At 34.9% G+C, this 15,379-nt stretch overlaps 1 protein-coding gene across 1 annotated transcript in view; it reads right to left on the bottom strand.

The window, feature by feature from the left end:
- Positions 1-15,379, bottom strand: part of WWOX (WW domain containing oxidoreductase) — a 409,787-nt gene that overhangs the window by 322,173 nt on the left and 72,235 nt on the right. Inside the window, exon 6 of the mRNA XM_026036572.1 lies at positions 7,645-7,733. Within this exon, the coding sequence (XP_025892357.1) occupies positions 7,645-7,733 (89 nt within the window). The remainder of the gene's footprint in view (positions 1-7,644; positions 7,734-15,379) is intronic.

Raw genomic sequence — 15,379 nt, 5'->3', positions numbered from 1 at the left:
TTTTAAGGTCCATTATCCACATCTTAGAATTTCCTTTTGCATAGCTATAATCATACTCTAAATTACATCCAATTCTGACAACAAGAGCATACTCAGTGTATTGAAATTTATGACAAGTGTAAGTGCTGATCTTGACTCTCCCCAATCTACCTCTTCAGGTCAGCATTTCAAACCAAAATACAGTCCAAGAAACTACATTTTCCTTTGTATAAGAGCTGCATCTTTGCTACTTCTATATCCCCTAGCAAACAAAATCTTGAGACATATGCATTTTGAAAGTCCAAGGGCAAGGATGGGCTAAAAATAGGACAGGGCTCTTCAACTGATTTTTTTATACTCATTCAAACTTTGATCATTTCCATCCTGGTTCCTGAAATAGAAACACAAGTTTTTCCTTTTATTTTTACTTTTCTTAAGCCCTAGCATGCTAAGAGCAATACTTTTCTATTCTTTTGCACACACTGCTCTTCTGGGGGGACTTGTTAAATCCCCTTGGAGCTTGGAAGACAGCAGCAATGAAAATGTCCAGAATCTGCTACATTTCATTCAGCAACTTGGAGGATATTTGCTACCTCAAAATGGACATGCGTATCTTTTTTCAAAATCCCAACAGCAATTCATTATTTACACATATACACAAGCAGTTACTAATAAATCTGCTGTATTTTTGCAATAACCATGGTATGATTTGTTTTTTGGCATGAATTTCTCTATATATGTTTCATTTGTACACACTAACTACTTGTTTAGAAAAAGTACAACTCACAAGAAAGGTCAATTACTACTTTTATTATATATTTGTGATATTTCCCATGGAAAGCAGCTAACTCCTTGGAAAATGTTTTCAAGACCACAGCTGATCATTCACACAATAAAACACTTCATGCATTTTGAACATTTCACTTGCCAATGACAACTCCTTCCTCTGTTTTGCCTAGAGAAATATAGAGCTGTAATAGAGTTCAGCAAGCCCCCAGCAGCTGCGTGCTGCCATTCAGACCTGAAAGATTCTGTGTTGTGATAAAAATTAATGTACTTTGATATCCTCTGGGATTTTTGGTGCTTTGGGAACAGCTAATGAAGAAATACAACCTTTTCAGACTATAACACAAATTTTTGGATTCTGAGATTAAGACACATGTGGCATATGCATGGCCTGCCTAATGTCAGCAGTAAAGCATCCATACCCAAGTGCCAAAAGACTTTGTGTCTCTGTGTTTTAATTCTCTCTCATAGAAAGTCTTTAACCAAATACACTAAATGCATTGTAATGTACGTGTAATTAAACAGCTAATTTCGCCTTGTATTTCAGAGTTTTCAAACAACATCAATTAAAAATACAGATCTTTTAAAAATCCATTAAGAAATAAAGCTGCAAACCTCTTGTTTTATTTGAAATATAATATATTTTAAATGTGCACGTTAAATCATAAGTATCTTGCATCTTTGAATGCTCAAGACAGTTTTCATGACTGCTGCATCTGGTGGAAAATTTTCAGCAATACAGGGGCCAACAGACTTTGACCAGGGGAATCCAGAATATCTTCCGAGCTCCATTGGACTCTGGGGATCAGAAGGCAGCAGATGATTGGGAACGGGCTCCAGAAGCCACATGCCAAGCACAGACCAGAGCCAGCTCAGCCTCACCATGCGCCTCATTACAACAGGGTGCATGGACACGTCCCCTGGGACACAAGAAATTTGAAATTCTCCTGGGCATCCAATTCAGCGCTAGTGCAAGATGCCTCCATCCACCTGGGATTCTTACAGGCCTTTTCAACGGTCTAAGGAATTAATCCAAGCTCATTTGTCTAGAAAATGTTCTCATAAAATATTCTAACACTACATCAAAGTATCTAACACTACTTATTTTATTGTGCAAAACAAAAACATGACCATCTCTGAACATGGAGCGAACTTGTGTTCCAAGAATAATCTCTAGATACAGCAGATGAAATTAAAGGTGATGTGGCAAAAAACTTCATGATTTCTCTCTCCAGTAACAGGGAGGGGTTAAGTTTAAGAGGTTTTTAATTCAAAAAATACTGGAAACAGTTTCTTGACACATGCAACCAAAATGGGGTAACTAGGTGAAAACAAAAAAAGAACGAGATAAAGAAAAAGAAAGGTAAAAAGAAAAAACATTTACGCAGAAGTCCTTTATTAAGCCTAGGCTTTAAATAAAGCATAATAGTCCTATAACAAAAAAAACCCTTAATATTAGCATGCATGTTTTAAATCCAATCAACTCTTGATCTTATATAAATGAATCATATGTGCTGTCTGTAACTAACTTCTCAGCTATGCTTTTGTTTCCATATTTAAATCAATGCGGATTTTTGGCATCTCTTAAAATGTGCTGCTGACTTGGAGTTTGTGCCTGCATGGCACAGTCAGAATGCCCGCGATACTCCAAGCTCGAAGCAAATACAATTGCTAAATCGTTACTTGTTTTAATTCACAGAAAGTACCTCTATAAATGCCAGAGGGTTCAACAGATTTGTACAAAGAGAGAAAATATATTCTAATTTTGAAAGACAATATGCAGTGGCAACAATTCTTTCTGACAAAGATAAACCCACTGCATAACTATTAACCACTTTGGCATAGTGTCACCCTTTAACATTTCTTTAAATCATCTTTTTTTTCCCTTGATCTTACAAGTTATCTATGTAATGACTCACTAAACACCTCATATTTTTGCATCGGTATTTATATGCATGAATATAATTTATGATGCAATTTCTATGATGGAGGTTAAATTAGAATTATAAGCAATTTAACAAGAATGCAATATGTCAGTTATAATACATGAAAATCCAGCACACAAAGAGAAACTCTATTCTGGGGTGAACTTTCAGCAGGCTCTGAAATCTTAATTGCACCCAAAAGGTTTCTGAGCACTTCTGCTTGCAGCATGAAAAATGAATGTACTCACAGAGTTAGAGGCCTCAGTTAAGGAGGCCAACTAAAATTCTGGCCCTGTCCATTTTGGTCTGGTTAAGGAAATAATAAGAGACTAACATTCCAAGTAGAGAATCGTAATTCATAACCGCTGTCTTTTCCATATTTCAATACACAGAATAAATGAATAAACTGTTAGCAGTGCCAGTTCTTACCACAAAGATGCACTGTTTTAAACTGCAGTGGAAACCTACACGTGCAAGTCCTGCGCAATTGTGAAGTTTTGCTACCAGCTCAAAAAAATCTGAAGTAGAATCCGTTCACAAATGCTATATAAAGTATACATTCTCCCTCTCTTTTTACACATATGCATGCGTAAACACACTATATACACACACACACACTATATCACACAGTGCAAATAAATACCAAAGTACCAGACCCACAAATCCAAACTTCTACATAACTACCAAATTCTACAGATCTTGCACTATGAAACACTGAAAAGTTTGATTTAAATGTTATGTTGTATACGAGCAGAGGAGGGCAGTCACTCTGCCTATACAGGAGGATTAATACCAACCATAATTCTTTACAGTTTATCCCCTCAACAAAGAGATTCAATTCCATAATTTTCAGTTCAAAAAGTCTAATATGAAACACTGGGTAGTAAGGCTCACCCAAATGCACACAAACACACACGCATATACACGAAATCAGCTAACGATAAAGCCCCATTTATAAACAGATTATTTATCAATTGCCTGGGTTGAAAACTAGCAGAGAGAAGACTGGACATATAAAAAAAATAACAAGTTTAGCCATTTAGGTTGCTCGAGATCCCTTTTCCTATGAAGGTCACTCACTGCTGTTGGAAATGTCGAGAGGGGAAAGTATCTCTAGCCAACAAATCCGGGCAATTGCAGGAGTGCCAGAAATCTCACTACTAATCAGAAAAATAACCGTGCAGCACTTCAAACCGTAACAGAGCCTAAAATTAGTCACTACTACTATAATATTACGAATTGCCTTTCTATAAAGAATTGGCTTTGGGAAACATTTAGTCTTATCTTTCATCAAATTGGACTTGTATTTTATGTATTTTTCATTTGTTCTTCAGGTTGTGCTACAATCCCGTAATGAAGTAAGGGATAGATGAGACATTTCCCAGCAATATAGCTTTATTCTGCCAGAAGACTTCAGGAGATCCAACTCCAGCAACTGCATCTAGTTTATTTTGTTCACAAGACTGCTGTAACTGTGGCAGCTAGAAAAACTGAAGATCATTGTCACTTCTTGAGGAAAGTTGAGGCTTTGCTGTGATGACAAAATGCCAGAATCTAAGTAATTTACAAAACCTTATTTCCCAAAACTTCTTTTGAAAGATAAAGTCTCATGAGGAAAAAAAAAAAAAAAAAAAAAGTATCAACTGTATCAACTTAAGGATATAAATAGCAGAAACAAACAAAAAAACACACTTTGTTTTGCTATGATGAAGAATTTCCCAGAATATATTTACAAGAATATTGTCTAACTTATCACCATATGCATACCATTAAAAACCACGAGTCCTTGTTGTATCTGTGGGCAAGGCTGCAACATCTAACAAATCCAAATAGAAATAAAAGGTCCCTACCAAGTCTCTCAGAAGGAGAATAACTTGAAGATGAATGATCTGATTTTTATTTTCAAAAAGGAAAGTCTTCTTAGCTCTTAAATATTAAGTAGTGCTCCAATTTGTATTAAATATTTCTTTCCAGAGTAACTCTTTACTCCTGTTTATTATTTATGCTTCAAATGGTCTCTCAGTGCTCCCTCTGTTGCATCATTTGTTTTCTTTATGCAACCAGCTCCTGTTAAACTCCAGCTGAGCAAACGAAGCCATTTCTTTGTGCTTCGGGTAGTTTCCAGAATCTCTCAGCTTCTCAAACATGTTCAAGGTGGCAATTCTCTCTCTGCAAGTTACTAGAGCAACACAAAAGACTTGCCACTTTTGTAATTTTATTTCTTCCATTGCCATCCCAAGGCTATGATAGGTTTTGATATAGTAAGTATATAACACATAGGGGCATATTATGGAGTAGTAGCATTTTGAATTTCTTATCTAGATGAAGATCTATCAACTCTTCAAAATTCCTGTCTGCCAGAGAAGAACTTGCTCCCAGAGTTGGCACCATGAGTACATCCTTATATCTGCTGTCAAAAATACTATCTAGAGACACAGAGTATCCTATAAAAACAGAATTTCAATACAGAAAAAAATCTATTTTCTGTTTTATAAGGTTTTAATTATTAGGCAACCAAGACCATCAGATTCTGTAGGAAGCAAGAGTTCATTAAGGTAGCTAAACAGGAAAACTTTCTAAACCCGGAAGATGCTCGTTACATAGGGTCTTCTCACCTAGTGTGCAGAAATGACTATATAGACTGTATGAAGTGTGTGCACAAAATTTCTTCTTCATATTTTAAAATTACTGCATTTTTGTTCCAGAATCCAAGTTCTATAGAACTCTGAACTGAACTAGTCATTTTGTTAAGGGAAAAAACAACAACAACAAAACCCACTTTATCTTTTTCTATTAATTTACTGTTAAAAGATTAGGAATTTGTAAGTCTAAAAGCTCTGCATGGACAGCACCTATCTGTTGTGTTCATTGACTTGCCTTAGAGCTAGAACACCAAACTGGGGAGAAAGCACCCATCGTTCGGGGAAAACTGAACTGAAAGACACCAAAGTTCCATGAAAGTCAGTCTGCCCGCTATCAGACTTGCCAAAGCCTGCAGAACACGACTCCATCTGTCACTGAATGTGTATGATTTCTTTCTGTTGCTCAGAAAGCTATTAATGCAAAGGGATCTGACAAAAGCTTCTAAACACTACTGCAAAACAAGCAGACAAAAGTAGTTAGTGTATATTAGAGCCAGAAGACATACAGAGCTGGCATTGCACTAACAACATGCTATAGCTCTGTAATTGCTTTTTGACCTTAACCAGACATAGTTGAATCACAAACAAAAACAACAACAACAACATATCAGAACTAGAAAGACCTAGTAGATCTTCTAGTCCACGGTCCTGTCAGGGCTGACGATTGTAAGGTAACTCTTCTGTACCTTTATCAGATAATAGATTTACTGCTACAAGCAGTGTGTGGGGCCTGGTTTCCATCCAGTCTCAGAGTTTAAACAAAATATAGCTGGAAATTCATTTTGGTGAAAATCCCACAAGGCTCACAATAGACACAGACCTTAAAATTCCCGGCAATGCTTCAAGAAGTTCTGCCAGACACACACACACAAGCACAAACTCCAGATACAGATACCTGAATGCAAGAAAAGGCTAAAAGCATTGACTATTACATTCTTCCAAATAAACTGAGTGAAACCATAAAAGTTGTCCATTACCTACAATATCACATAGCTAAACAGATATACAATGTAAAGAGAATGCATGAGAAGCAGAAGTAAAACAAGATTTACTTATTCTATATTTTCTATATATTTTCTTTTTCTAAGTGTCACTCAGTTAAAGGTTTTCATTTTGCTAATATCCAGTCAAATGTGATTACTTACTTCTAATCAAGTTAAAACAAAACACACAAATCAAGTTAAAAGCTGCATTTGAAAGAGTGGTGTTTTAACTTTTGGCTGTACCATATCCTATTTTTAAATAACTGTAGCATACCAAAATGCATGAAGCAGCAGAATTAAAACACTTGTCTGTTCTCATATTTTGATACTTGGTAATAAAGCAGCAATACTACAAGTATTTGTCTTAAGAAGATTTTAATATATGGAGATACTATGTGATAAAAAAATTGCTACAAAGGCCTTTTGGCAGAAAAGGAACTAGTCTTAGAAGTCATTTTTGACAATTCCTTGAATCTAAAAGACCTGTAAGTACTAAAATGTCATCTGTCTATCCATGTGAGATTTAGCCCTGGCAGTGTTTCAAAAGTGAAAAATCATTCTTTTTATATATTTTCCCTACTACAATATATTTTCAAAGCTGTCTAAGAGACTTTATTCCCTTGAGAAGTATAGTATGAAGCATATAGTATGAAGAAATACTTGCCAAAAAAAAACCCAACTAAGTTTGAATAGTCTTAAAAATCAGATACAATGGGTCCAAACGTGAATAAAGCACAAAGTGTGGAATTTGTTGTCAAGAGCTGGCACTTAAAGATTCATAATCATTTCTCCAATTTAGTGATTCATTGCTCTTTTCAAGATAAATGAAAGAGAACATTTGGAAAGAATATAACCTTTCAGTATAAAGTGACCAATTGTTAAGCAATGTCATTACTCTCTGCTTTGTCCCCTCCTCCCCCTTTTTTTTTTTTTTAATTACAAACTATTCCAGAGACAGATCTCTGACCCCTGATTGTTTTTTAAACTGGAAAAAAATTTAAATCATTGGAAAAGTGATAGAAGTCCTTTTGAAGTGATAAACTGCTTTTGATGGCTTAGCTTTGGTCTTCTTCAATAGCCACCAGAGGCACTAATGTCCTTACTAAAGTTGGGGCTACACCAGAAATAATCAAGATTAGTATTTCTTTCTTTTAAATAAAAATAGCCTTCAATTTACGTAAATGAAAACAATTCTTGAGAAATGCTTATTTATCTGCATAGTTTCTGAGCAGTCCAACTGTGATAAATTCTGGCAGTTATGCTCAGCTTATTAAGATATTAAATTAACAAGAAATTATTCTAATAATATCTGATCTTCTGAGCACTTACATATTCTTGGACTTGAATGCTTCAGCAAAAAGCTGCACACTGTGAAGAGAAGCAAGGTCTAAGGTCATTGCTTCTACCTTGGCTTTATGCTGGAAGAGAAGAATAAAGATAAATTATAGCAAGCTTATTTCACAGTACCATGTTGCAGAAAGTGTGTTATGAAACATGTCTGATTCCCTTGTTTAACATTATAAGCCCTCCATGAATACAAATCATGAAAAGGAGTGGATGAGCACAACAGTCTGCCAAGAGACGCACTGCAACTTTGTACCTCTGCTCCAAACATACATTATGCAATACTCAGCTTGACACAAGCTAATTTTAAGGTTAACCTATCTTTTTCCTTCTATTTAGTTGGTGAAACTTGTATGTAAACAGTTATTTTTTATAATTATTCTTAATGCATGCATTTAAAATACTATACCAGTAGAAAAATACTCAGTAAATATTCTTTAAAAAGCAGCTGAATTCACATTCTCCCTAAAACAAGCTACTGTGCATAGCCTCTGACACAAAACATACGTCAGTATAGAAAACATTTGATGAGTCTATACAGTTTTTCATACAATAAAAGTTTCTCTGGGAAGAATATCCTCTGAAAATTGCTTAGGCTCTTGATTGCAATTTTCCACGTAGAAGAGAAAATGCAATCACACAAAAAGACAGGCTAAGGAAGCACAGAAAGACAGCTAGAAGTCCTTCTCTTGCTCTCAAATTCAACCTCTTCATGGATCTCCCCATTTCGTTGCACTTGATGTTTTATATTTGCTTTTTTATTTTGCTAGTCCCCATTCTGGCTACTGCGTTACGAGCTGTGATTAAAGGGAATGTTACTCGAATCACTTTCCTCCTACCCCAGCCAGTCTTAACAGGAAAACACAATAAATACAATTAAAATTGGTTCAACTCCTACCAGAAAATATCAGTTGACGAGGTCGGAAAGGACTAAACCCAACTTTAAAACAAAACAAACCAATAAAACACTACCACTTTTTTTCACCCTCACACCCTGCACTTCATCAAATCTCAGTTCTAATATGTGCATTTAGCTGATTAATATTCTTATGTTATCTCTCCTTGCCTGCATGCACCTCTTCCATCTTCTGCTTCCCTCTTGCTGCTTTTTTAAATAATCTTTGTCTGCCTTTGCTTAAGAAAAATGCAATGGGTCTATCTCCCTCAAAAACACATAAGAAACATCTGCTTAAGCACAAGGGACACCACTCGCTCCAAGCCCTCCTAGCAAAAACAGAGCATACAACATCGAAATCCCTTCAAAGCCGGGTGCACTGTGGGCTGGGGCACGTTCCACTGCTTTTCCATTGCAGTTTCTCCCTTGCAAACTTCGACTCCAGCCCATCTGCTCCACTGAGGTACCCCCTATTTCACAGGTTCCTCCTCCTGGGGTTCAAGGAGGTGGCAGACCTTCAACATGAGCACACTTGCACTCCAATTTTTCCCCATACTTCTTTCTTCTAAGACACAAACAAATAAGTAAAGCTATGAATAAGGCAACATGTTTGCAAGGCAGGTTCCTATCAACGCAATGATATTAGCAGTGACAAGTCTATAAAAAATAAAACCCAAAAAGAAAACATTTTTGCTAAAAGGCATCAAAACTGTAATTGTAATTCAGTCAGAACTGATTGTTAATGGTATGCTACAAATCCTGATCTAATGTGTCATAATTTTATTATGCTGATGTCTCTCACCATTTCTCCTCACATATTTTCAATACTGAATTATGCCTCATTTTATGCTGTGAAAGCTTAAATGGAACTTGTCACTTCCCCAACACAAAAGAGACTGAAGCTTAACACCTCCATCAGGATATCAACCCACAAAACCAGAAAACTGTCAAATTTCTTAAATTCTAACAATAAATCATATTAACATTCCTTCTACTACTTTACTTTCAGTTATATCATTTAAAGGGAAAGTAAATAACAAGGTATTTAGGAGAATTTATAGAGCTGCCCCTACACACACGTCCTAGCTGCATCCCAAAATGCTCTGAGGAGACACTCTGAGCCTTGCGAAAGTGTCAGCCACAGCGACTGTAAAAGTGCTTTGGGGACAACGAGTATTTGCATTTCATGACATCCGAAGGGCAGCTCATGACTAATAATGTCTAGTTATCGACATCCTGCCTCTGAAGTCGCAGTCAAACATGGACCATCTTCTAGTTTGTAACAAGCCCTTTTTCAAAACCAATCTAGTAACATTTTGAAAAGATCCAAAGAAAAGTGTTCATCTCGTTTGAGGATTTTGTTAACTAGTTCTAAAAGCACTTTATCACTATTTCTAGACAATTTCCAATTTCATTGCTCTAATCAGAAAGAGCATCAGAAAGCAGTTTGTGTATTTTTACATGTGAGCAGCTCCTTATATGGAGTAAAACTATTAAAAATACTTAAATTTAACTGCTAATATTTTGCACACATACCAGAAAAAATGCTTATTGAGCCAGAAGCTAACAAGAAAGCAAAAACACCCAGAAAGCAAGCAATTTCACTATATGCAGTGTATTCACTTTACAGCTTAAAAACTGTTTAAAAATGAACACTGCATGGTAGAGTAGCTTGGCAGTAAACATGATTGTGCATTTGTGTCTTGGTATTGAAGAAGGAGTCTTTTTTCATAGTGAATTTTTCATTCAAATGTAAGTGATGATTTACGTTAAATATAGGTAAAGCATAGCTACATTTTCCTGAAGGATTGCAAGGAAGTGAAGAGCAGTACAATAAGTTGAAGCATAAAAGCTTTCTCTGTCATAATATTTATTATAATGGCATATAAAACAGCTGAAATAAATAATAGATGACTAAAAGTAAATTCATATGATAAAGAATCTTTCAGCAGACACCATTACTTCTGACTGCTCTAGTTTTATACAGAGTTGAAGGCTCTTAATAAATATGCTGCAGTCCCTTATCTTATGCGAGTACCAGACATCTTTTGAGGACCTACTTAAACTGCAACATAGTGGACACTGGCTGGTTTACTGTATAATTTTACTTTCAAAAGGTATAGTGCATATATCTTAGATACCTAAAAGCCCTTTTCTCAAAGCTGAATACATAACAGTAAAAACACCTGAATTTAAGGGACTGAAAATATAATAAATTGGGAAAAAATACTTTGATAAAGAAAAATCCTGATGACAAAGTCTTGGAATGCAAATATTTCTGAGAGATGCAGAGCGAGAAACAGCTAATCTTCAGGAAAAAAAGAATTCAACATTAAAACTGCTGGAAAGTCTGTAGAATTATGTTAAAATGGATGAAGAAAACAAATAATCAAAACTCTGTATATGACAAGCAATGCCCAAATAAACCCATATTTCCATGTTGAGAACAAAGTAAAGGATGTGTTAGAAGCACATCTGACAATTTGACACATAGCTTATGACATTCAATAGTCAGTGCTATGCACTATTTATGGAGGAACATAATAAGGAAAAAGGCTTTCACTCAAGATTAGGACTGTAAATATTATTGTCTCTAATGTATTCAACATTTGGTACTTCATGCAAAACTATTTATGTAATGCTAGCTTCATACTGTTGTGTTCTGTGAATGCTCTGAAGTAATTCTCACAGAAATGAATGGGACAAACAAATCACACTGCTTTAAGAATAACCTAAGATACATGCATTATGCTTTATTAATAAGTTTTCTAGGTTACACTTGAGATAATTTAATAAAGTGCACTAGAAGACATTGGCGTAGAACAACTTTGAAGTCACTTTTCCTTTTTTTTTTTTTTTCTTCTCTCTCCATTTCCCCCTTCCCACCCTCATATTATCAAACTCTACACTTCTGCAAGTTTCACTAAGTAATGCAAGAAAACATAGTATTAACAAAAAAATTTCCTGCATATTATGGTTTGTTATTAACCCATATCTACATGGGAATTGCCCTGGTACTTTCAATGAATGTATTATTATGGACAAAGTCTGTATGTATAGTTTCACCTTGCTCAATCTTGTTGAACACAGTTTCATGCTCTGAGAGTTCTCAAAACCTGATTTTATACAGCCTGGATCCTTCCCTTTTCAGGTAACTAGACTCTCATTCTTCTTCACAAAAATAGTTTTTTTTTTTTTTTTTTTGTATAGATTGCGTTTATCGAAGTGAATAAAGACCTAATGGGTCAAAATCAGTCTGCAAATTGTTAGGATCATTGACAATTTTTGAATCTACACTTCACTGTGAAAAATGGATTATTATTATTTTCCTTTTCCAGAAGATTTGCAAACATTGACACAGTCACTATCTTCGTGGCAGCCTCAACAACTCAGAGGAACAAGGGAGAGTTTTAAGAAACTTTCAAGCCATGCAACTGTCTCGGGCCTCTTCTCCAATCCGACGTCCTCACCTGGCTATGCCGGTTCCCCACCCAGGATACTGAAAATGTGAATTGTAGATTATCTTACTAAGCTCAATTCACTTGTAAAAGCAACAGTGAAATCCTGATGCTCCTTTGACTGAACAGTAAACATAAATACAGCAGAAGAACAGTTCACATTTGAAAGGTCAGAAGGACAAAAGAGTGATAAAAAAGATCTGAGACGAAGCAGTCCCATTTCTGAGAATGTCAGTTGCCAACAAGGTCCTTACCTTTAAACAAACCACTGCTGACTTTTTTTTAATCCCTTCCAGCTTAATTTATCTGTAGGTGTTTTTTTTTTTTAAATCACAAATATAGCTTTACAAACGTATAGCTATAAAAACTAGCTATGTTTTCTGTATTTGAGTCAGACATGGAACTGCTTTCCCAGGTCATCAAGCATTTTAGATTACCAATATTTTAAAACCGCATATGTTTCTGTTAGTGTCTTGTATATAAAGAAATACAAAATAGACCTATTCTCTTCACTGTGGTCACTCAGTTACTCAGTTTTTAATTTTTTTCTTTTTTTCCTAAACGTTCAGAAATTAATACCACTACAACCTTTAAGTTAGTTTACTTTTAAAACAGATCAATATCTCTGAAAATTACAGCCTGCAATGTCTTCAGAAGATAGTTAGGAAAAAAAGAAAACTATCTGCATTTCTTTTTGAAACCAGTATCTGCAGAGAAGCACATTATACAATGGCAATCCTGAATGTTACTTAAAAAGGAAGAAAAATCATCCTCCCTAGGTAATTTCTTGAATTATTTATTCCTTAACCAGAAAGAAAAACATGCACAATATTTGCTAGATCATAATTTTAGAACACTTAAATTTTCAAGCTCCAAATATGCCTGGTTTTTGCTGTATACACAACGTTCCATCGCACTACACACACGCTACACATCTGCTTCAGTGACAAGAAATAAAATGCATTTTTTTAATACCTACCATAGATTTTAGCAGTAGGATTTTTTTTTTTTAGTTCTCAATGTATATAGTCTGTTGGTATTTACTTGGGAGCTTGCTTTTTAGCCAAACTTATTCTTTGCCTGGATATAGATCATTTCTCTCCATCTCCAAACCCCCATTCCTCAAAAGCTCATTTGAATTTAACTTGGGGAATTTCAAATAATCTTGGCAATATATTACATGCATATGGTTTACTATTCCAATAAACATATCTTCTTGTTTACAGGATAATAGAGTGAGCCTGAGAACATGCAACAGGATCTTCGCTCTGCGGAGAGCCACCCATTCAAATGCTTTCAATTCTTCTCATTCTGAAAGATCTGAGCAGATAGCAGAATGCATTTTTTTTAAAAAAAGCAACAAAAGCTAACAGCATTTTGAGAGCTTAGAAACTATCTACAGACTTAGTGTCCTTTCAAAAACTTGCTAAGTTTGAAATCTTCAGATTAAATAAACCTAGATTATTGCTTGCTGAGAACTATGTCGTTATAGAATAAATAGGGTAATGGATTTGATTTTTGAAGTGACAGACGCTGGAGTAATAAGTATTTCTAAACAGATACTAAAACAAGATCATTACCACTGCAATAAAATCACTATCATCACAAAATTAAAAATCTTAACTTACATATACAGCTACATGTATACATAAAACTTGCAGCAGGATTTCAGATATAGATCTTATGCATACAGAAAGAGTTAGCATCCTTAGTACAGATGACAAGCAAGACAAGAAAAGCATGATGGTCAAAAGGGCAACAATGTTTAAGTAAATACAAAATGAACCCTTTTTCCCTGTTCTCTCATGATCCATAATCATAAGCTATGTTGTTGCCTGAAAGTGCAGACATGCACTGTGCAGTGCATTAATCCTTCAAACACTAACAGATGCTGGCAGGGATTTAGGCTGGAATGTATTTACAAAGTGACAAATTATGTTCTGTATTATACAGAGAGAGAAAGAGCACCCACAAATAGGCTGATAAATGTCAGCTGCAGTCACGACAAACGGTTTATTTTTATTATACTGTAACCACAAATGTTTTTTGCAGGGAGGCCCAAAGATTTATTTGTTGCAGGAAAAAACAAGATTACATATGACAAAGTAATAACTGTGAGATCACTGACGTTCTGGGCAGCTCGCCCTCCTGGAAGCTATGCTCGGATTGAGAAAATGTTGCTTAAAAATGTTATGTTATATGACACAAAATAGTTCATAAATCTGTATCGAAACAACAATAACTAATAATTAAGACAGTCCGTGGTCATGGCTTATACAAGGTAAAAGAGCAGAGCATTTCCTTCAGTGGAATGCTGAATATGAACTAAGAATGTTAAAATAAATCTCATTAAAATGTTTCTGATTAAAAACAAATTGCTACAATTGCCAGATGTAAGCAACATACATTTTAAATGTGGTCATAGTGCTATATGAACATTTAGCATAGAAAATTAATTGGCAGAATAGTGACGTCTGCAGGTCCAAAAATGCATTGCAGTCACTATGAAGTATAAAACTTGCCAACAGATTTAAGGTGTTCTTTTCCTCCTTTTAGGATTATAAATATACAAGTATGGACATTTTTAAAAGGGATCGCTTCTTCTAACAGGAGTGATTTTAGGAGACTTCAACAAAAGTAGGAAAAAATACATTAGAAAAATGGAAATGAAAGAACTGAATTAGAAACTGGACAGACATTAGACACTGAATTAGAATTGGCAGATTATCGTTTGTAATCTGCTAGGTTTAAACAATATAATATAGATATCTCACAGGACAATAGCATCAAAAAGCACATACAAATTATATCTTTTGTTTTACAACTGTTCTTAGCTAGGAGGAACAATATCATTTCAGGTCACATTTTTATCTATGTAATTTTGGAAAGTGAAATAAATGGACTGAATCATATTAGTAAAGATTTCCTGTACAAATAAGTGCTGAAAGGATCAGATTTTTAATATTCACTCAATATACACAATAAATTTTAAAAAAAGTATTAAGTCTTTCTGCATGTACTATAAAATTTCAGGCATATTTCAACAGTACTAGACTATGACAACCTGGCATTAAGGCACATGATTTCTGACGACAAAAATAGCAAGTTTTTCCTGTGTTTTTTTTTTTTCTTTATAAAAATTATGTAACAAAGAAAATATGAGAAAATAAGTAGATATGAAAACACAAAAGGTGAAATTAAATTTGTGCGAAAATGCAAACCATTTTAGGAATCATATTGTTCTATTTCTGATCAACAAAACAGAGGTAAAACCAAACACATTCTTAGAAATTTAACTCCAGATGTGTCTAAAAATGTGAGATTAAAGCCTAGATTATGTGTATTATAGATACAGAAAATTGACTGC

This window comes from Nothoprocta perdicaria, unplaced genomic scaffold (genome assembly GCF_003342845.1).
Source record: "Nothoprocta perdicaria isolate Ctin4 unplaced genomic scaffold, notPer1 scaffold_18, whole genome shotgun sequence".
Classification (NCBI taxonomy): Eukaryota; Metazoa; Chordata; class Aves; order Tinamiformes; family Tinamidae; genus Nothoprocta; species Nothoprocta perdicaria.
This window is presented reverse-complemented; position numbering and strand designations above follow the sequence as displayed.